This window comes from Onychostruthus taczanowskii, unplaced genomic scaffold (assembly GCF_017590055.1).
Source record: "Onychostruthus taczanowskii isolate IOZ18803 unplaced genomic scaffold, ASM1759005v1 scaffold56, whole genome shotgun sequence".
In the NCBI taxonomy this organism is placed as follows: Eukaryota; Metazoa; Chordata; class Aves; order Passeriformes; family Passeridae; genus Onychostruthus; species Onychostruthus taczanowskii.
The window spans coordinates 942,507-963,457 of NW_024503235.1; the positions used below are offsets into that span (position 1 = coordinate 942,507).

The window sequence follows — 20,951 nt, forward strand, 5'->3', positions numbered from 1 at the left end:
TAACACATCCTATTTGCTTCCTCCATTCACTCTCCAAGCAATGTTCCATCTTTTATCTTCTATTAAAATCAAAAGTAAAAAGAAACTGAATTTAATTCAATTCAGTTAGATGCACATCACTGACATCTGCTGGATAAAGTCACCACTCATGTCCCACTCCAACATGATTTTTTTTCCTCAAGCAATGGGAGGCCCATAATTTTGAAAGAAATAGAATGATTTTATGCCTTCTTTATCCACTATTTAAGGTCCAAGTGAACAGCAGAGAACATTGTTGCAATTAGGAAGTTCCTGCTGTACAATACCAATCTACTATAACTTTATCTGAAGAGTTCTACTCAAGACACAGAAAATGTGTTAAACACAGAAGTTGTGGACAAAAAGCAAACAAATGAAGCTGCACTGCAACACTTTCCAACAAGGATGGGCAATCACCCGAGGTCAGTAACCCACACCAAACACAGCATCCCAACCCCCAAGGTGAGAGCAGCATGAACGAGAGGTTGCGACCATTACGAACAAATAATTGATTAATGATTGCTGTTTCCCAGTTAATAATTAGCCCTGTGACAATTTGGGCTGGCCTCCCTGGTTCCATAAATAGCATCCCCGTGGGCAGGGGGAGCCCTCGCTGTGTCCCACGATGGCGTTTGCTGGCACCTGGCAGATCTACGCTCAGGAGAACCTCGAGCCCTTCCTCAAGGCTCTGGGTAAGTGCCTGCTCCCTGCTCAAACCACTGGCACCACAGCTCTTACTGCTGCATTTCCACGGGTTCTGTCCTTTTCTTTCTGCCCTGCTTGGTTAAATTTGATCTAATCTGGATGTGAAAAGAAGCTGACAGTTGTATAAATTGATGGAGAAAGGTTACAGATAACCCCCAAACTTGCCCTGTCTTAATGCTGGATGAGCTCCTAAAGAAAGAAGAGTTGTTGTGTTGATTACTTGTAATTTTATAAACACATATAACTAAAAACAAGCCATCAATGACTTATTCAGCCTCCCAATTATTGGTAGAGAAGCCTCGTCTGCAGCACAAATGCTGTCAGTAATCTGTGAATAACAAACACGTGTGAAAAGTGGTCAGTAACCTGTCAGTGTGATAAATGTCAGTAATCTCTGAGTGATTATCAGGTCTAATCTGTGAGGATTAGGAGGTGCTACACCAATAAATATGCACTTACCTTTGCCAACAAAGCATTCCCGTTGGGGTTTTTAAGAGTAAATACGAGATATTCAGGAGAGTAAGATCCAGTTCCAGTTGAAAAGCCTGGTCTGACAGCGTGACAGAACCAATCCCTCTCCTGGTGACAATGACACCTTCAAATAATGCCAGGGACACCCCAAAAAGAGAGTTTGAGGTATTCCCAATGTCCCAGCTCTGACTGGACAGATAATCCCCCAACTCCCATCCCCTGGGAAAATAAAGTAATGCACACGTGGTTCTTTTCATGGAGCATCATCACCCCATGGCCAGCCCTTAGGAAAAGAAACTGCATAATCTGACACATCACCAAACATCATTCCAAAACCTAACCAGACTAGAAGGAATGGAGCAAAAAACCCATAGAGAAGAGAAGAATCCAAAACAGGATTGTCTTTTGACTTGAACATCACCTTCCAGTACTGGTTTGGATCTTTTGTGCTTTTGTTGGAGAAAAGAATTTGCTATTTTCATAACAAAAATCCTGTTTTTTCCTATTTTTGCAGGGTTGCCAGATGACACCATCAAAATGGCCAAAGATATTAAGCCTGTTGTTGAAATACAACAAAAAGGCAACGACTTTGTTGTGACATCCAAAACACCCAACAAATCTGTAACCAACTCGTTTACAATCGGCAAAGAGGCTGACATCACCACCATGGATGGCAGGAAGCTAAAGGTAAAGCATTCCAAGAATAGGACATCTTTATTTATCCCTAAACCTCAGTTTGTGTGTGAGTGGAATTTGTTTGTACCATTTCCATTTGCAAATATTTCTATCACTTTAACAAACAGAAATGTTCCTAAAGTCCTATTCAAACGCTGTGCTCTCCAGTTTAAATTAACAGCTGTCATTATGAAATATCAGTGTAATTTATTTCCTATTTATTAGTCCTCTGCTTACTGGAATTGAATTCCAAAATCTAATTTTTTTAAAGCGTTTTTTAAATGTTCCAACAGTGCACTGTGAACTTGGTCAACGGGAAGCTGGTGTGCAAATCAGATAAATTCTCTCATGAGCAGGAAGTTAAAGGAAATGAAATGGTGGAGGTAAGTGCAAATAAGTGAAAATAAAGGCACTGGCAGAAAAATGATGAAGGCAAAAATGTTGAATAGCTCATAGTGTCTACAAAGTGTCCCTGTGGACAAAGACTGCTCCAAGGAGCACAACCAACTCCAACTTTTCCTTCATGTAAATGTTGTACATGTATTTACAGGCAGGTGCTGTGATTGTATTTTCTTGTCGACTAGGATGGATTTATGCACGAATTACAGACACTTCTGCCACTTAGCTCTAAAAATGTGTATTTGTCTCCCACAGACTATAACATATGGTGGAGTAACGCTTGTCAGAAGAGGCAAGAAAGTCTGAAGACAGATCCCCTCCTCTGTGACACCTTTACATACCTGAAATAAAGTGCACTTTCCACAAGGTGTGATCTCTGTTTTATCTGAGCAACAGTACAGGAAATCGTGATGATTTCTGCTCTCCTTTCTCACAGCACCTCCCCTTGTTACAGGACTGTGTTTTCCCCCCTGTCCTCAGAGTGACAGAAATTTGCCTCCCAGACAACCCAACCTGGACATAAATCACACTGCTCCAGCTCACCACAATAATCCTTGGGAGCAGCCAAAAGCTACAGAAATGCTCCTTGATTTCTTACCCGCAGACTGAACACACTCAGCTTTAGTTTTGCTGAAGGTTAGTCTTTAACCAAAGCCCGTTCTCTATGACCTGGCCAACAGAGAACAATCAGGCATTTGTTGAGCTGATCTGAACCACATGGCCCAGCAACAGAAACAGCAATATTTTAAAAGCTGTGAAGCACTCACCAGTCATTAACAAGAGGGATGGCTGTTCTTAAACTGAATTACACAGAAGGACAATTAAGAGGCACTACAAGAGCAAAGAGAATTAAACATTCTTCCAATTTGCAATGAACTTTAAGTGTCTTGTCATGGCCCAAGTTTGTGAAGCTCAGGTAAACCAGACTTTGTTCAGACCCTGTGCCTCTATTAAGTATAAAACACACAGGATTAAGTATAAAACACACAGGTTCTGTGCCTAGAACCATTCCTCTGCTGGTTAGATCCTATTACTGTACCAGCAGCCTGAAATTTCACAATTTCAGTCATTGCAGATTTGTTAGAATTGGTTTTAGGTGCAAGCCCTCCATGAACGAAGCTGCTGGAGTGATAATGCCATTTAAAATCCTCATGGGGAGGTTTTACCCCAGTGAAGATGCTGAGTTTCCATCTCCCCATGCTAGAAGAGCAGTTTGTGAGGGGAGAGGTTGTGTTTTATTAACAACACAATGTGATACAAGCAATTTGGGAAGTGTGTTCTCACTCTGGGATAAGGCTGTTCTCAGGGGGAGTTTCACTGGCATAAAGGATCATTGTGCTCATTCTGCTTCCCAGGCAGCTCCAATGCCAAGCACAGTCCTGCAGCCAGAATGAAATTCCATGTGAGTTACACAGAAATAAGATCAGCAGCATAAAATCGGGGCTGGCAAAACTCAGGGAGGAGGAGGAGGAGGGTGATTAAAGCACTGGTGCTGCAAACACACCCTGAAACCAAACACACGCTGCGGTTTTCCAGCAGGAAATTCACAGAGTGCTGCAGGTCTGCAAGGATCAAAGGCTGTGCCTGGTGCTGCAAAAAGCCACCCAAGAACTCAGCACCCTTCTGTCTGGGAGTTGCTGGGTAACTGCTGCAAACACACCCTGAAACCAAACACACGCTGCGGTTTTCCAGCAGGAAATTCACAGAGTGCTGCAGGTCTGCAAGGATCAAAGGCTGTGCCTGCAAACTGGAGGATGGAACATGCAAGACACTTCAGGTTTATTTCCAAACCAAGGCAGAGATCCTTCATGACTCATTTCAAACCCGTTACAAAATGATTGCTGGAGGTACTAACACCAAAAGCACACTAACCTTATTTAGAACTTCAAGAACTCATGCTCAGTCATTCTAATGGATAAAATTCTAAAAAATTAAAAGAACCCTTCACCTGGCTTTCTTCACAACTGCAATGATTTCATTTTCCAGCAATGGTGCCAATCTTTCCCATCCTTCTGGCAATGTCCTTCTGCCACAAGACACCCCAGATTTGGGGGAATATTCAGTGCAGGTGCTCATGTGAAGCAGTCAAACCTGAAGGATTTTGATCAATCTGAGATCTGTGTCCCATGGCCCAAAGAAATTAGCATTCCTAGATGGCATAACAGGCTGGGATGGCAGCTCTGGATTCATTATTCCACAAAATCAAGTGCATTTTTCTGTGAATGACTCCACTGGAGTATTTATAATCAAACTTGGATCTTGTTCAAACTTTTGATTCCCAATCTGACAAGCTCTGACAAGGTAATCCTGGCAGCATGGATTTCTATCCACCAAAGTCCACTCTTTGGTAAATTCATTGTTTTCAGAATGTCTATAAAATATTTTTTTCTTTTTTGCTCTGTGCCAAACACTCCCACCACAACTCCAGTCTCTGATGTGTGTTCTTGGCTTGATTTTTGGTTCTTTTAATGATTTGTGTGAGCAGATCTGTTTATATTGCACAAGGTAACAACTCGACCTGCTGCTTGCATACAGAAAAATGTTAACTGTAAATATTTAATGCAAAAAACATGGTCAGAGATCCCCATCCCTTCTCTGTTGAGTCCTGCACACAGACCCTGAACATACAACCACATAAATTCCTTTTTTTTTTGGAAGTGTAAATGTCTGCACGTCTTCTGTGTTAGTAACTGAACTTCATCTGCCATTCAAACTTGAATCATCTGTCATTCAAAACCTGTAAAAATCAGGCACTTCTTAGTGAGAGATTGCCAAGATACGAACAGCAATGTCCTCCCACCAGTTTTCATTCATGAATATTAAAAATAAAGATGAAAATACACTGGTGGCAGACACCAGGGCTGCATCAGCTCCAAGTCTTTCTGTCCCTGCAGGAGTTTGCTGAAAATCCCTCACATGAAAATGCAGATACTTTTCAGTGAGCTCTTCACCAAACCCTGTGACTGCGGGGTCAGATGTGCCTTTTATTCACCTTTATGTGAGTCACACATGAGCGTGCTAAGAAATAATCTCTCCAGCCACCAACTGTATTGTTTTCATCACACAAACAGCTTGAATGGAAAGGGCTGGTCCTGTGCAAACAGCCTGGTGAAAACTCCTGGGGCTCAGCAGGGCTGTGTGTAACGGTGTTCACCACAAAAACTGCATTAATTACTCCATGTGCAACACTAGTTACACACTCCAGAGAGACACTGGTCATTTATTTCAGTGTTGCCCAGTTGGAATCCCTGTGGGATTCCACAAATCGAGCACACCAACGATCAAAATTTATTACTATTTACACATTTTAGCAAACAAAGGAATTAGTGTGCCTTGGCTACAAGTCGTGTAGTCCTGAATTAGTATTCCATCTTCTGTTGGTTAATTATTCTGTTGTTTCTCATGCTAATTAGTCCTGTTCTCTCCTTTTGGGTCAGTGGTCTGTGGGTTGGTGGTCATGACCTGCCCCTGCAGATGTAAAACGGGAAATTACATTTTACCCAGTTGGAGATCACTTCAGCACAGTTGCTAAGTTTGGTTTATTAGTTTCTTCCTTATCTTGCCAGATGGCCCATAAATTCTGCATTCTTTGTGCCGTCTATCAGCGGGCATCCTTTTTTCTCAAGCTTTGTTAACCTCCCCCTAGGTCTGAGATCATCGAAGCATGTCCAGCCTTAAACCTCAACAAGGCAGTTCTACCAATCTGTTATTCTAACACACTTAGAGCTCATTGGCTGCCGTTTCACGGGTTACATCTCCTTTCTTGTTGATCAGGCTTGAAAGCCTAAAAACGTCAAACATCTTTTCTTAACACAACTTATACACCCTCCACATTTTGCAACAGCAAGGCCACAGCACAGCGATCCCTTGAGCCTCAGGACGGGCGTTACAGCCCGAGGCCGTGTCAGTTGGCTGCACAGGAGGGAGCCACGGCGCTCTGAGGCGGCCGCACAAGGCCGGGCCGCGCTCTCCCCTCACGGCGGGGGCGCAGCCGCCATCTTGCCCCGCGCGCGCTCCCCCTCCCCTCTCTTTCGGCGGGAAAAGCGAAGCCCCGAGAGCGGGAAGAGGGGGGGAGAGCACCGCGCATGCGCCGCGCGCGCCGGAGGGCCCGCGAGCTCCCGCGCGGCGCCGGGGCGCATGCGCGCTGCTGAAACCCGGCTGGATTTTGGCGCCGCGTTTCGCTCTCGCCGGAAGCCCCCCCCCCCCCTCCCAGGGAAGTCTCGCGAGAGGCGGCGCGCGGGCGGGCGGTGCAGCTCCCCCAGGGTCGCCTCAGCCGCTCCCGCCGCGCCCGGGCCGCTCTCGCTCCTTCCCTCCCTCCTTCCTTCCTTCCTTCCTTCCTTCCCTCCTCTCCTTCCTGCCGTCCGTCCCAGCGCCGCCGACATGTCCCGCTACCTGCGGCCCCCCAACACCTCGCTCTTCGTGCGGAACGTGGCCGACGACACCCGGTGAGTGGGGGCGGAGCGGGGGCTCGCGCAGGCTTTGGCGGGCTCGCTAGGCCGCGGGCGCGGGGGTCCCCCCGCAGCCGGGGGAGGGAGGGGAGCGAGCCCGCCCCTCTCCCTTCCTCCGCTTTGCCTTCTCCCTTCTCCCTGCCCTGCCTTCCATTTCCCTCGCGGTGCTGCTCGTTCGCCGCCTCTCCACGCGGGTTCGTTTCCAAACAGCGTCCAGGCGGAACAAAGCTGGGCCGCAACAAAGTGAAACTCCCCGCAGCCGCCTTGGAGCGCGTCCAGCGGGAGAGCCGGGCGGGATGTGCCAGCGGGGCGATGCTGGACGGCCGCTGCACTTCGGGATGCTCCTCTGGAAGCGCAGTATTGCTGCTAGATGGGAGGAAATAGAGCGTTTGTGCCCAAAATTCCCGGCGTGGCCGGTGCCGTTAGTGTGGGCGCTGCCGCCGGTGCAGGTGGAACGTTCCGCCGTGGTTGCTGTGTACCGGCGTCTCTCGGGACGCTCAGTCCGAAATCGAGGGAAGCAATGCTTGGACTCCGTTATAATCGTGTGGTTCCGAGAGTCCCTAAGGACTGAACATGTGCGGTGAGAGAACTTCTCGTAGGGAATTGAAACAACAAAAACAGCATTGCACAGGTTCTTATTTATTCCTTCTATGCCTTTAGTGAGCTGGCTTTCCTCGTTTTGGTCACTAAATTGGGCAATTTAGTGACCAAAACCACCTTTGGTGTTTGTTATCAGCTGTTGAACATTTACACATCATCCCGTGGGCACGATGGAATTAAATGAAATTAAAAGTTTTACTTTTTTTTTTTTTTTTTTTCCCATGAGTTTGTTCATTTTTCCAGTAGTTTATTTTACTTTAAGAACAGCTGAGGATGATCACTTCCAAATTACAGTAATGTGGATCCTGCTGAGGATTCACCTTGAGCACAGAGTTCTTGGAGGTGGTTTCATTGTGAGATCTCCGTGTTGGTGGCAGTTCCCTTCTGCCAGCACTGACTGTGGAGATTTATTTCCCAACTGGTGCAAGAGAAAGGAAATAATACTAAAACCCAGTAGTAACTCTCACATAGCACCTAAATATGGTGTTGCACCGATCTTCTCATGCAGGTTTTTGTCCTCAAATTAAATGTGAGGAGCTGATGTGAATGAGAAGCCTCTGGTGAGGAGAGGCTGTTGTTCCAGGGGTGGCTGCAGCTGAGCAGTTCTGTCTCAGCTCTCTAAAGCCAACTCTTTGGAAAAACTATCCCGAGGGCATGAGTGGCTGCTCACTGAGATCTGTTCTGTTTGATGTGGTTGTAAGTATTGATTATTCTATGGAAATGAGTTCGGGTGACTGACATAATGTTTATTTGGATCTCATAATTGATGTTTGTTGGTTGCAAAATCACTGTCGAGATACCTGAATAATAATGATAATTTAACAATCCTTTCTTTCACTTTCTGCATTGAATGAACTGGTCTGCATCACTTCTCAGTTTACATTTTTATTTTTGGGGTTGTGCTGAAGGCTGCTTTCAAACTGCCAGGGTGTACTTGAGCATCCTGAGACCTGAGTGTGCCAGAAAAGCTCCAACAGGGAACTGCCCAGACACAATTCCCCCCAAAAGTACTACTTCCATCCTCCACCAAATGCTTCCAAAAACCGGGGATGCTGCTGTTAACTGCAGACCTGACTTTTTTTGCTTGTTTAGCTCAGTTTTGGTGGGTGTTTGTGGCACCCCAAGCCATATCAGGTGTTTGTGGTGTTGCAGGTCCGAAGACTTGCGCCGGGAGTTTGGTCGTTATGGGCCTATAGTTGATGTTTACGTTCCTCTTGACTTCTACACTCGTCGTCCCAGAGGATTTGCCTATGTTCAATATCCTTTCTTCAGATGGCTCATTAGTGAGGGGTGTTGAAGTTTGAAATTCAAGTTTGTGTAAGAGGTAACCAATCTAAATGAAAAAGCAGTTTACTTTTGTGTTGTATCTAATTAAGTGTCTTACTTATGTCGTGGTGTTTCGTTATTTTTGAAGATTAACTTCTCTCAATTGTTCTTTGCCTTTTTTGCAAAACTTAAGTCCAGTAATATAAAAGCTTGCTTATGTCACTGAAATTTATATTATATGATTTAAATGAAAATTTATCACTGACTCAAAATTGTCTAGCACGTTTTTATTACTGGTGTGTAAGTAAAGTTGTGCTTAGCAAAATGTGGCTGCTATTCATTGTTAATTTAACAAATTGAAACTGGAATCACTTGATCAAAATCAGATTGTGTAAAAAATGAGGTGAACTTCTTTCTTTAATATTGTCCCCTAATTTGCTGTCCTCTGTTGTTGCCTCAGAATGTAAAGCTGTACAGTAATGGCGACCCCAAAGAGAAAGCATGAAAGAACCTTTAGAGTAGAGTTCAACAATTAAGGCAAGTAGACAAGCCAAAGACCTCTTAAGGATCAGGCTTGAAGAGAAGGGAGAGTTTGGGAAAAGAAAAAATAAAGAAAAGCTGGAAGAAGGACAAGCCATAATGGGAGACAAAGCTTCGCTTTATCTACAAAAGGGGGAAAAGGTTGTTTTTCAAAGTTAAAGATAAAGCCATCTGTCATTTTTGGCCAAGCATCTCATGACAAGTCCTTCTGACAAGCACTTAAAGAGTTAAAGGTCAAGATGAAGTTGAATGGTGGCCAAGATTAAAGGAGTCATACCTGATGTATCCTACAGAATAACAGTTTTTCTTCTGTCTGTCATTTGATGAATTATTCTGGTTTAGTCCATTGACAAAACCTGTAATATTTCTCTTGTGAGTGCTACTGTAACTGTGGTCTGAATGAAATGGAAGTTTCTCTCCTGCAGAGATGATGCTGCTGAGAAATGAGTGGCCTGGAGGGGAAAGGCAGCTCATTGTTTTGGGTCCCAAGAGCTGGAATTAGGGGTGTAAATTCCAGCATTAAAACAAATGTCTGTCACTGTACCTTGGCCCTGAGTGGCAGCTCAGGGCTCCCAGTGCCTGCTCTTCTCTCACACAGGGCTGTGGCATGACATCACTTAAACCTAAAATCAGTTGCTTAAAACAAAAAGGAAAGCTTTATTCCAATTCCAAAGTTAATATTTACTGTTGGTATGTCCAACGTAACTTAAGAACTAGGGCTTAATTTTAACAACCTCAATGTAGTGGAGAGAACTAAATGACCATTAACAAGTGTGTTTTGAAAGGATACCTTTGTTTTCCTTGCATAAGTACAAGTGGGAGAAGAAAAAAAATTAAAAGTATCACTTAGCAAGTGCTTGCTGATGGATAAATTCATGGTCATATTACAAGATTTTAATTTTATAACAGGAGTTCTCACATAGCTGGTGGTTAATTTAAAAAAACACTAGTGTGTAGAGTAGCATGACAAAAAAAACCAAAAACTTAAAACATGGCTGTAAAATGAGAAAATAACTTTCAGATTTTTATTTTAAATGCCAAATCTGTTAAACTGCTCAAATTCCCAAGTACCTTAACACTGCCCACATTTGAAGATGTCCGTGATGCAGAAGATGCTCTCCATAATTTGGATCGAAAGTGGATTTGTGGTCGGCAAATAGAAATCCAGTTTGCACAGGGGGACCGCAAGAGTAAGTGCCTGGATTTGATCTCTCCCTGGATTTCAGCACCCAGCACTGCACGTGCTGCTAATTGTTGTGATGTGTTCTTATTGTCTTATGGATGTCCTGCCTTTCATGCAGTAACTGTTAATGACTCGTTTAATTACAAATGGATAACTGAGTACAGCAGTCAGCGCAGTCATTCTTTGGAGCTTTCTCTGTAGGATTGAGGTAATGTCTTCATTTTCATTTGGCTTCAGGATAAAAGTCATTTTCAAGTTAGCTCAGTTCAAGGTGGAGCAGAACTTGTATTTTCTGAACAAAGAAATGTAAAGAGAATGTAGATGTTTTAAATCTGTTGTTTGTGTTGCAGGGAGATACAGATTTGTAAAACCTGGCTCAGGCCTGTTGGTCTAAACCAGGACTGTAATACTCGTGTGATGCCTGGGAATAAAAAGACCTTAAAGGTCTTTAGTTACAGCTCTCAGAGAAACAACCTGACTGTCCAGTTCTCCCTCACAGTTAACTCTAATGGAGTCAATGGAAATTCTACACTCCAAAGGACAACTTTCTGCCCTGTGTATAAACATTGGGGTTTCTAACAAGTTTCTGGGCAAAATTAACTGAATCCACCTTAGTGTATTGCAAGCAGCACTAAAAACTTAAAATTTGAAGCAGTTTAATACAGAGGATGTTTGTTCCAGCATGCTTAAAATAAAGAGCATGGTCTTTGGGTTTGAACTTGATACAAAGGAAGGATAGCTGTGCTGCTTAGAGGAAACACAGTGGAAGACTAATAGGTTCATTCATTCTTAATTACTTTAATAACTAAGCTGCAGAGTGAAAGTGAATTGTTTTACTGGGGGATTCCTTTTGGAATCAGAATTCCCTTTGTGTGGCATCCACCAAAGCCTTTGCATAAGCTGGGCCTTTAATCATTAAAGACAGCTGTGGATCAGGTGTGAAGATGGTGCTGTGCAGTCAGGAGAAAGTGTTTAATTAGCTTTCACTCATTGGGTAAATTCAGGAATGTCAGAATGTGTCAGTCATGGGTCTGACCTGCTGTACCAGTTTCCAGCTGGCCTGAAATCACCTTGGCCTGCTCTGTGTTCTGGTTTTATGGAGCATTAGTCCTTTCTGACTGGTTTTGAGTGGGTTATTTTGTTTGTTTTGCTTTCTAGATTTACAGTGCCCCCAAGGCTGCATTAATTTGTGTCCAGTGGCTCAAGCAGCACAAAACGAGTGGCACAGAGCAGCCTCTCACCTGTCCCTCCATAAACATCAAATCACAAATGCACGGCTTAAACCTTGAGGGGAAAAAGTAGGGCATCATCTTCACCTGCAATATTGCTATTTTTACAGCACCAAACCAAATGAAAGCCAAGGAAGGGAGAAACCTGTACAGTTCTTCTCGTTACGATGACTACGACAGATACAGGCGGTCTCGGAGTCGCAGCTACGAGCGCAGGCGGTCGAGGAGTCGCTCCTTTGATTACAGCTATAGAAGATCCTATAGTCCCAGAAAGTAAGTGTAGAGTGTGGGGCTGGCCTCAGCTGCACAGCACAGACACACCACGCTGACTATTTCATTGTTTCACTTTGGAATCATCTTTTTTTTTTTTTTTTCTGTCGTGGGAGTAACCGCTGGGAGTTGCGTACCTTGCATGCTGCATCTGATCAGTAGTAGTGAATGAAACGATTCTGTGCTGCATTGGAGGATAACCAAAAGCAAATGCACAGCTTCAAAGTAGAATGTGTGAAGTGCTTGTACGTTTACGTAGGTATTTGTCACCGTTTACTTTTTCTGATGTACCTTTTTAGCAGTAGACCTACTGGAAGACCTCGTCGTAGCAGAAGCCATTCGGACAATGATAGGTAAAAAAACACTTTTATTTTAAATTGCAAGCTAGATCACTGTATTCCTTTAACTGTAGGTTTAAAAAAAAGTTTCTCCTGCAAAAACGGTAAACAATTTTTAATGTGCTAGATGTCTAAGAATAGTGTTTTTACATTCAAATCTCCTCTCTCCCCTTTATTCTGATAGGTTCAAACACCGCAATCGATCTTTTTCAAGATCTAAGTCCAATTCAAGATCACGATCCAAGTCACAGCCCAAGAAAGAAATGAAGGCTAAATCACGGTCTAGGTCTGCATCTCACACCAAATCTAGAGGCACCTCTAAAACAGATTCTAAAACACACTATAAGTCCAGCTCAAGATATGAGAAGGAGTCGAGAAAAAAAGAACCAGCTAGATCCAAATCACAGTCAAGATCACATTCTAGATCTAGGTCAAAATCCAGATCGAGGTCTTGGACTAGTCCCAAGTCCAGTGGCCACTAACAGTGTATCCATGTTGGTTTAGGCATGTAAGATTCATTTACACACAGTTCAGTTTACTTAAATTATCAGGAATATGATGTTGCAACAGTGCTAAAAAATATTTTCTTTGTCAGTTTTCCCTATAGGCGACAATGGTTGAAATTAAAACAGTGTTGAGAAGCCACAGAGAGAGAGAGAGAGGGAGAGAGTTTGTCAACTTGGTTAAATGTCATGGGCAGCTACTGATTTGGTTGTGGTGTCTCTATGTATATTTTTGTAAAGATTTGCATTTTTAATGCTTAGATATTTGGTGACGACTTGGTTGATCGTAACTTGCAACATTGTCCTTTTACAAACGTCACACCCATAGAGAAATTGGTACCAGTTTGTGCTGGGCAGTTAAACCAGCTGTTTAACTGGTTCTTCAACTCTATAAACTTTGTGAGGAAAAGGAAAACTGGACAGCTGTAGTGCAACACTGGCTGCTGGGAAATCAGACTGGCAGTTTGTTTCCATGGCTCCAGGGCAGGTCTCAGTGTTCTCCGTGCCCACCAGAACCAGCAGGTTGGCACATGGAGCTCTGTGGAGGGAGATTTGGGAGATTTCTCTTTAGCCTGCTGTCTGGAGAGATGGTACTAACCTTGCATGTATGACATGGGCAGAGAGCTGCTCCTGGAGCTCGCTCAGAGCCTGGGCAGTGTTGTGACCCCTCGGGATGGAGGCTTCACTGCCTCTGCCCTGGCTGCTGGTGCTGAATGTGAGGGAAAAACCCACCTTGCAATGGAAAACCTAAATTCAGATTTCAGCAAACGGCAGAGCAACTAAATATTAGGTCGTGTGTACATTTTATGCAGTTTTTTGTATCTATTCTCAATTTTAGTGAGCAGTTAACCATAAAGTTGCTTAGTTTTCCTGCTGTTAGGTACAAGTAGATCGTTTCGAGTTGTGTGTGTACAGTATATAAGAACTAAACTTTTATGCCAATGACTCCTGTGGTTAGTTGGTGTATTCATAGGTATCAAACTGTAGCCATCTCCCTGGGTTACCAGGCTTGCTTGCTTTTTACACAGCAAAAAAGCAGTCGGTCAAGCAAGTCTGAATCACTCCTTCCTCAGAATGGATAGTGATTTGGTTACAAGATTTCATTTTCCTTCAGAACAAATGTTTGAAGTTGGATATGAACAAGAGCTGCATCTCTAGTTATGTAGTTTATCACTAATACAGTATATTTAGAAAATGGAACGTGAAAAATAACAAACCCAGTGTGTACTCTTACCAGTATTTCTCTAGAAGGCAAGATCCTTTGTTATGGAAATGGCTTTTGGCATTGTTTATTTTTTTTTTCTATTTACTCTCAAAAGCCACCATCAAACACTTAAGTGTTCCTCACTGTCTGATGTCTGTAGCATATAAAGACATTGATTTCCAAAAGTTCCTTTTCAGAGAAATGTTTTAGGGTTTGGGTTTAGTGTTTCAGCAGGGCCTTTAAAGAAGCGCAGATGGCTTTGGGATCTCGTCAGTGGAACGTGCTTAGGAGTTGATCCTAGAACCTTTGTACATTTAATAGTATTTCTAACTTTTTCTTTACTGTTTGCAGTTAATGTTCATGTTCTGCTATGCAATCATTTATATGCACGTTCCTTTAATTTTGTAGACTTTCCTGGATGTATAGTTTAAAAACAGCAAAAAGTCTATTTAAAAACTGTAGCAGTAGCGTGCAGCTCTAGCAGAGGAAAGTTGTGGGATTAAACTTTGTATTTCCTTTCTTATAGAGGCTTCTAAAAAGGTATTTTTATATGTTCTTTTTAACAAATATTGTGTACTACCTTTAAAACATCGATGTTTTGATCAAAATAACTAAAGACCCAGCTTATTTTCTGCTTGCTGTAAATTTAGCAAACATGCTGTAATAAAAAAATGAAGGAAATACTGATCCACTGGAATTATTGTAGCATTAGAATTTGACTCCAGAGCATGGTTAGGAGTAGAGCTATGCATCCCTTATGGAGTAAAATCCTTACTATGGTATTTCAGTCAAGGCAGGAATTTTTCATTTAGTGTCTGAATAAATGTCACTTCACATTTTTGAAGGGGTACAAGACAAACTGAGAACACTAAGCATAAGTTGTACTCTAACATACTGAATTTTCTTTGCCATTAACTTTCATTATTGCTGGATGGACTTACCCCATAGGTTATAATTCAGATATTACTAGCCAGGTTATGAAACTACTTAAAAGCAACGACTGAAGGTTCATACAGAAGCAAAATTACAGCATCACCATAACAATTTATAATTGCCATAACCAAATTGGTGCCAGCAGTGGTTCTGTGGGAGGTGGCAACAGGCACAGAGCTGCCTCCTTCCCTGGTGTGTGCCCAGCAGAAGGTTCTGCCCTGAAAGACAAAAATCACTGTAAAGCACAGAATTGCTTTCATAAACCCACTGCCACCCTTTGTGAGTTGAGCTGTGATTATTTCTGCTTCTAGCAGCAGAAACCCCCACTCTTTCCAGCTTTATAGATTGATATAAATATAGTCTTCATGACTAACTGCTGCTTGAGAGGGGTCCTCGTGACTGAGTGGTGGGGAGAGCGTGGCCGTGTCTGTCAGGGCCTGCTGGGATTGCTGTGCTCGGTGGTGGTGCTGGTCCAGCTGGAATTGGAGCTGGAAGGGTGGGAGGAGGGAGGAGAAATCTCCACGTCCAGGCAGAGTAACAGTAACTATTCCATAACTGTTGTGTCAGCATGTCCTTATATTGTGTGCCTCAGCATTTATGTATAGCACAGTTTAATTTTTGTTTTGAAAAGCCAGATCATTGCAAGTATAATGTAGTGTCTGCCAGTTCTGATGGTTCTTTCTTTCTCTCCCAGAGGTAGGACTAAACTTTGACTTGACTTGTGTATATGAACAAGCCAGAAAAGCCGAACACAAACCCACGATGTTTCAAGAGTGCATGAATAAAGATGTTGTCCTAGTTCTTGCTCCCATGGAAAAATTGTGAAGAAGCTGTTCTGTGGGCCTTTCAGTTGGGGACGAGTTAGCAGGATGTGGCCAAAAGGGCAGGGAATGTTTATGCATTCATGCAAATCAAGCCACAGCCCATCTAGATAACATCTCCCTTCCTTGATGCAGGTATCCCAGTCCTGCCCTAAAAAAAGCAGGAGCCTGTCTTGTGCAAGCTTCCTGCAGGTTATGCACAGCTGGAATGCAAGAACTTTGCAGGCTGCAAAAGATCATGTCTAGATATCTTTCTTTTGGAGTCTCAAGAACGGTGGGAATTACGTTTTTTCTGTGGTAAATCTAGATTTTGTCATTCCTGCAAAATTTGTAGAATTGAAGTAGCGTGTAAAAACAAAACCAACCTCTGCTGAAATTAATGGCTGTGCTCCAAAATATCTGCAGCGAATCGATTGGTGGCAGCAGTCGTAGAAGGCTCTATTGGAACTTCTTTTTCACCTAAAGTCCATGCACCCAACTGGTAATTAAAAATCTTCAATTTAGTGGTTAAGTAGCTGGGTGTTTAATTAGGGACTCTGATAGACTGGTCTCTGAAAGCTCAATGTTATCCTTTCTATGTCTTATCAAGATGTTTAATGTACAGTATCATGGTTTTACTCAAAGTGGAATCTTTTGGTTTTAATGTTGTTTGGAGCTCTCTGCTTGGACAGAGCTTTTTTTTCCTGCCTGCTGAGTCTGGTGCCAGCTGGAGGTGTGCTCAGAGAAGGGCAGTGCAGCCACCCAGCACTGCTGCTCGAGCCTTGCCAGGGACGGGGCAGACGAACATTCTCAACTACAAAGGGATAAAATTGACACATTTTTAGGCCATAATCGCCCATTAAGAATTGCTGGTTTTCTCCATTTATCTTGTAACTTGCTTAAAAAGTCTGTAGTCCATTGCTATAATATTTGTCTAAAGATGCTCTTGCTGCTGAGACTATTGTAGGAAGGGAAGACTCTGTACCCTGTAGTGTGTTTGATCCGAGATGCTGATGTTTTATTCACCCACATCCTTTCTTCTTGAGTTTTGTGTTCCATCTGTGCAAATAACCCTGTGAATTGGGAATAAAATGTACAAGTTTTGACTATAAACTTGAGAGCACCTTCTGACTTAATTAATCCAGCTGTAGTGTGTGGGAGACGGAGCCCCAAGCTTTTGGTTTTGTCAGGAACGTTAATTAGTGTTAATTCTCCAGCCCTGTGTTCCCTAACCACTGGAAAAGCATGAAGGAGAAGGCTGCAGTTAAAGAAACCTCCCTTGAGAAGGAACTGCCAAAATGAGGTCATCCCACTTTTCCATTTCCATCTGAAAACAAAGAGATGCTTTTAGGGGGTAAAAAAAAAAAAGTTTATTTAAATGTTTTGTTTCCAATTTGTACAATCATCATCAGTAATTGACAATTTGAAGTGGAGAACAGATAATTAACTGGGATACAGCTCAGACTCTGGTGAAGGTCCAGGTCACAACACAAGTTTAGAGACTGCCAATTCCATGTGATTTGGAGCAATAATTTTGTAAACATTCAGCTCAGCTGCCACTGCATTGGAATGTACAGAAAAACACCTCCAAGCATTTCACAATCTGCAAAAGGCCTGCTCAAATTAAAGCACTTTTTTTTTTTCAGTAATCCTTGTCTTTTGAAAGAACCCTGGCTGCTCGTGTTGTCACCCTCGAGCAGGATCAGCTGGAGGGGGACAGCACAGGAGCCACCTGCCCTGACCCTCTGCCGAGGGATTTTAGCAAAGATTGGGAGAAATGTTGTTTTACAGAGCACTGATGCATTTCAGAAACACAGAATTATTACAGTCCTTCAGTTTTATCAAGCACCTGAACCCAGGCATTTGCATCTCTTGTGAAACACTTGATTTGAACACACTCCTCTCCTACACATTCACAACAGGAGGATCTGGGATCTGAAACTCCAGCAGCTTTTTTTTTTTTTATTATTTTTTTAGGTTTTTTTTCTTTAATTAAAAAAAATCTAAATAAGCATTTTTTGCACTGATTTTACTTCCAAAAAATGAGATTAGAACCAAATACAATGTGCATATTCACTGCATGTGAAGTGCAAGGGCACAGCCACAAATGTCTTTTTTTTTTTTGTTAATTTTTTTTTTTAAACAAAATATTTTTTTTTTAAACCAGGCCACGTACTCAACATGGTCATCTTACATTCAGCAGTTTTGTACTAAAAATACTTCTGTGCAGGAAAGCCCAGCAGAAATTTACATATGCTACAATGTTTTACATGTATTTACATGGCTCTGTCTTCCCTGTGAGAACACCTAACACCTGCCCCAAACTATTAATTGTTACAGGGGAACCAATTTAAGACCAAACTAAGGAACTACTCCACCTTTTTTTATAAAAACCGATACAAAAATGTGGTTTAGAACTGCTCAGTGCAGTGGGCACACGAAGCATTTGGGGGAGCTTTTTTGGCAGTCACCTGGCAATGCAAGATCTTTAGTTGGCACTCGTGGAGATTCCTGGGAAGCACAGCTGGGTCTGCCCGAGGAGTTCTTCCACACCCTTCCAGAACATTCCAGATGGGAGTCAGGGCTTGAAACGCTCACCCACCACTGCAGGAGTGCCACTAAAGCTCACAGGGCAGGGAAGAGGATCAGCTGTTGCCCAGGTGGGGGTTTCTGCTCTGCAGAGTGTTTAGCAAATCTCACACCAGCCTGAAAAGCAGCAAATAACCTGACTAAAGTTTTCAGTGCGTTTTTTGTTTTCAGTTCATGCTGCATTAAGTTAGGTAAAAGGTGGTTTTTCTAACAATTCAAAGCCACAATTCCAATTTTGGCACGCAGTCCCATTTCTTCTTAAATACAGTAAATGGTGACTGCTCAGGATTTGATTGATTTACAAGAAAATATCTATTTCACAGTGAGGTGAACACAGCACTGAACTTCTGAGGTAAAAGATGAGGGGAATGTAAACTTTCACCCCTCTCCAAGTGACTAACTACATGCAGCAAGAACACCTGGTCCTGGCACACCTGGGGTTTGGAACAGCAACGCTCAAATCTGAAACCCTGAAAATCACACAAGTTACACCTCAGGCCTGGACTTTCAGTAAGGTTTTGAGCTGAAATGTCATTATTTCCTTATCAGAAGGTTTAAAAGGAACAGGTACCCAGTGGCTTGGTGGCTTAGGCAGAACACTTGGGGAGGGTGGCTCGCTGAACTTGGCTCCAGCATAGTTCTGGTTGCTCTGAGGGGTGAACAACAGGTTGTGGTTGGACAGAGCAGGATTCCAGTTGGGATTCTTGGGGAAGTGAACGTTGTTCTTCCCCCCTTTCTGCATGGCCTGCCATGCACCAGGAGAGGAGCTGCAGCCGTGGCCTCTTTCCTTCTTCACGTAGGTTTTCATCTGAGAATTGGGGTCTTTGCTCTTCTGCCTGTTTTTAAGTTGCTGATGGTTCTTGGTGGTGTTTCTAGACTGGGGAACGGGAATGTTGTATCTTTCTCCACCGCCCATCTTCAACTTAAATGTCACCTGTAAAAACAAAAGGAGTCAGGATAAGTCTTTATTACTCTTTTTTTTAATAAACAAAGTATTTCAGAGAATGTTTAGATTTCAGGCAAAGGGACAAAAATCAACCTGAACAAAACTCACTCTAAACATACCACTTCTGTCCTGAGAAAAGGTCTAACAGGAGGAATGGCACTGACAAAACCTTGCTCAGGAAATGCAGAGTCAGATTTAATCCGTCAATATTACTGAGTGCTGGAGACATTTAAATTCAGCCTGTTAGCACCTAAAGATTGGGCAAAGTTTGCACTTATAAAGCCACTGCCCATACTTCCTGGTAAGTGTAAGAATTGCTCTGATAAACTCAAAATGAACTGACAAGTGCCTCAAGTGGAGCAGATTTCATGCAATTCCCAAAGCCCATGCCCAGACTCCAGCACAACACTCAGCACTTCCCTGCTGGCTCTCCTGCAATGTTTATTTCCCCTCTCCCACCTCCATTTACCTCTCAGTGGTCTTCTCCGATTCCACACTCTCCAACTCTTGCCCCCTTTCTTGCTTCCAAGCCTGAAAGAAGAGGTGCTGCCTTGTGCTGGACTCCTTCCTTTGGCTGGGAATGGAAGTTTTCATGGGCTGATCTGCTGTCTTCAGCCAGGGAGCCGAGCCCAACATCGGATTCTCGGCACAGAAGCTCCAAGGGAGAAGTCCTGCTGCAGAAACGAGAAAGAAATTTCAATTCAGATTATGGAAACAATTGTTTCACTTTGGGGTGGAAAGAAGGGCAAGCGGAAATAATTCTGCTGTGTCTGTTTATATGTTAAAGCAACAACGTGCTACAAACAAAACCCCACCCAAAAAGACAGAGCTTTGTCTTTCTCTACTCACATAAAGTTCACCACCATACTTAGCATATCCCAAGTAACATTTTGCTCATGCTTTGTCTTACAAAGCATTTTAACAATCGAGGACTTTAACCCTTTCGTTTCAGTAAGGAAGAAGTAAAGTACAATGGAAAATACTTTGGGAACTGGGACCAATACAGGAACTACCCACAGTGCCTAAACCCTTCCCCAGCCATCACAGAGCTCCATTTGTCATCTGTCAGCTGTTTCTTTACCCTTCGTTAGCCAAGTAATTCCTTAATAACTCTTACACTAATTTCCTGTTTTGCTCATGGCTTGTCTTTTCCTGCGATCTCAGATTTTAGTCGGCGCACTCGAGTCCGTTCAGCCCCTGCCCATCCCTCCCAGGGCTCCAGAGGAGCCGCCCATCCCCACTTCCAGCTTCCGCCTTGTTTGGACTGAAACCAAAAGCCGAGATAGCGTCACCGGCCGCGGCCCTGCTGCCCTCTGCTCCCGCTGACCGGAGCTTCTTCGCCTCCGAACTTTCTCCCTTCTCTCAGTGACGCCTGGGGGCAGCCGGGACCCTCCGTCCCCCTTCCCCAACAACGGAGCACAACATGGCGGCGGCCGCGCCCGGCCCTTCCCGCGCCGCTCCGCCCTTACCGACTTCTGTCCGCTCCTCTCGCCCACAAGCGCGGACACACACACGGCGCTCCGGGAACCGACCCCGCGCTGCTCCGCCGTCACCGTTCGACCCCCGCCCCCAGAGCTTGCTCCGCTCCGCACCTCACTCTCCCTCACAAAATGGCGGCCGCGTCCTGCTCCGTTTAACACCCTCTCCCGCCTCCCCCCTCCGCGGGGCCGCGCGGCCTCAGCCAATGGGAGCGCGCCGCTCTCCCGCTCCGCCAATGGGAGCCAAGCCCCGCCTGTTGCCAGGCGGGCCCGGGGCAGAGCGGCCGCGGCGCGCGGGCGGGCGGGGCCGCCATTTGAATCCCCTCACGAAGGGCAGCGCGGGAGCAGCCGCCGCT

The 20,951-nt window shown here is 43.9% G+C and overlaps 3 protein-coding genes across 9 annotated transcripts; 2 read left to right on the forward strand and 1 right to left on the reverse strand.

Moving 5' to 3' along the window:
* Positions 1 to 637: 637 nt before the first annotated feature.
* On the forward strand, positions 638 to 2,634 carry LOC121342797 (fatty acid-binding protein, liver). The gene is made up of 4 exons (XM_041417469.1): positions 638 to 710; positions 1,709 to 1,881; positions 2,163 to 2,252; positions 2,524 to 2,634. Exons 1-4 carry the CDS (start codon positions 644 to 646, stop codon positions 2,572 to 2,574), a joined length of 381 nt encoding a protein of 126 aa, XP_041273403.1. The 5' UTR covers positions 638 to 643; the 3' UTR covers positions 2,575 to 2,634.
* Positions 2,635 to 6,497: 3,863 nt separating this feature from the next.
* On the forward strand, positions 6,498 to 17,754 carry SRSF10 (serine and arginine rich splicing factor 10). Of its 5 annotated transcripts, XM_041417449.1 has the most exons (7): positions 6,498 to 6,713; positions 8,469 to 8,573; positions 10,209 to 10,312; positions 11,645 to 11,807; positions 12,104 to 12,157; positions 12,327 to 12,428; positions 15,477 to 17,754. In XM_041417449.1, the coding sequence occupies exons 1-7, from the start codon at positions 6,649 to 6,651 to the stop codon at positions 15,493 to 15,495; spliced, it is 612 nt and encodes a 203-aa protein (XP_041273383.1). In that variant the 5' UTR covers positions 6,498 to 6,648; the 3' UTR covers positions 15,496 to 17,754. The 5 variants fall into 5 exon arrangements, with proteins under 5 accessions (XP_041273383.1, XP_041273384.1, XP_041273385.1 ...); XM_041417450.1 differs by lacking the exon at positions 12,327 to 12,428; XM_041417451.1 differs by lacking the exon at positions 12,327 to 12,428 and having other exon boundaries at positions 12,107 to 12,157.
* PNRC2 (proline rich nuclear receptor coactivator 2) lies at positions 16,928 to 20,744 on the reverse strand. Of its 3 annotated transcripts, none has more exons than XM_041417464.1 (3): positions 20,587 to 20,744; positions 19,587 to 19,791; positions 16,928 to 19,105 (listed from the first exon to the last, which is right to left on the reverse strand). In XM_041417464.1, the coding sequence occupies exon 3, from the start codon at positions 19,085 to 19,087 to the stop codon at positions 18,665 to 18,667; it is 423 nt and encodes a 140-aa protein (XP_041273398.1). In that variant the 5' UTR covers positions 19,088 to 19,105; positions 19,587 to 19,791; positions 20,587 to 20,744; the 3' UTR covers positions 16,928 to 18,664. The 3 variants fall into 3 exon arrangements, with proteins under 3 accessions (XP_041273398.1, XP_041273399.1, XP_041273400.1); XM_041417465.1 differs by having other exon boundaries at positions 19,587 to 19,788; positions 20,587 to 20,739; XM_041417466.1 differs by lacking the exon at positions 20,587 to 20,744 and adding an exon at positions 20,235 to 20,549.
* Between the last annotated feature and the right edge of the window lie 207 nt (positions 20,745 to 20,951).

Coding starts and splice junctions, on each gene's coding strand:
- LOC121342797 (XM_041417469.1), top strand. CDS start 644: ATGGCGTTTGCTGGCACCTGGCAGATCTACGCTCAGGAGAACCTCGAG. Junction 711..1,708: donor GCCCTTCCTCAAGGCTCTGG/GTAAGTGCCTGC, acceptor CTATTTTTGCAG/GGTTGCCAGATGACACCATC. Junction 1,882..2,162: donor TGGATGGCAGGAAGCTAAAG/GTAAAGCATTCC, acceptor ATGTTCCAACAG/TGCACTGTGAACTTGGTCAA.
- SRSF10 (XM_041417447.1), top strand. CDS start 6,649: ATGTCCCGCTACCTGCGGCCCCCCAACACCTCGCTCTTCGTGCGGAAC. Junction 10,313..11,644: donor TGCACAGGGGGACCGCAAGA/GTAAGTGCCTGG, acceptor CTATTTTTACAG/CACCAAACCAAATGAAAGCC. Junction 12,158..12,326: donor AGCCATTCGGACAATGATAG/GTAAAAAAACAC, acceptor TTATTCTGATAG/GTTCAAACACCGCAATCGAT.
- PNRC2 (XM_041417464.1), bottom strand. CDS start 19,087: ATGGGCGGTGGAGAAAGATACAACATTCCCGTTCCCCAGTCTAGAAAC.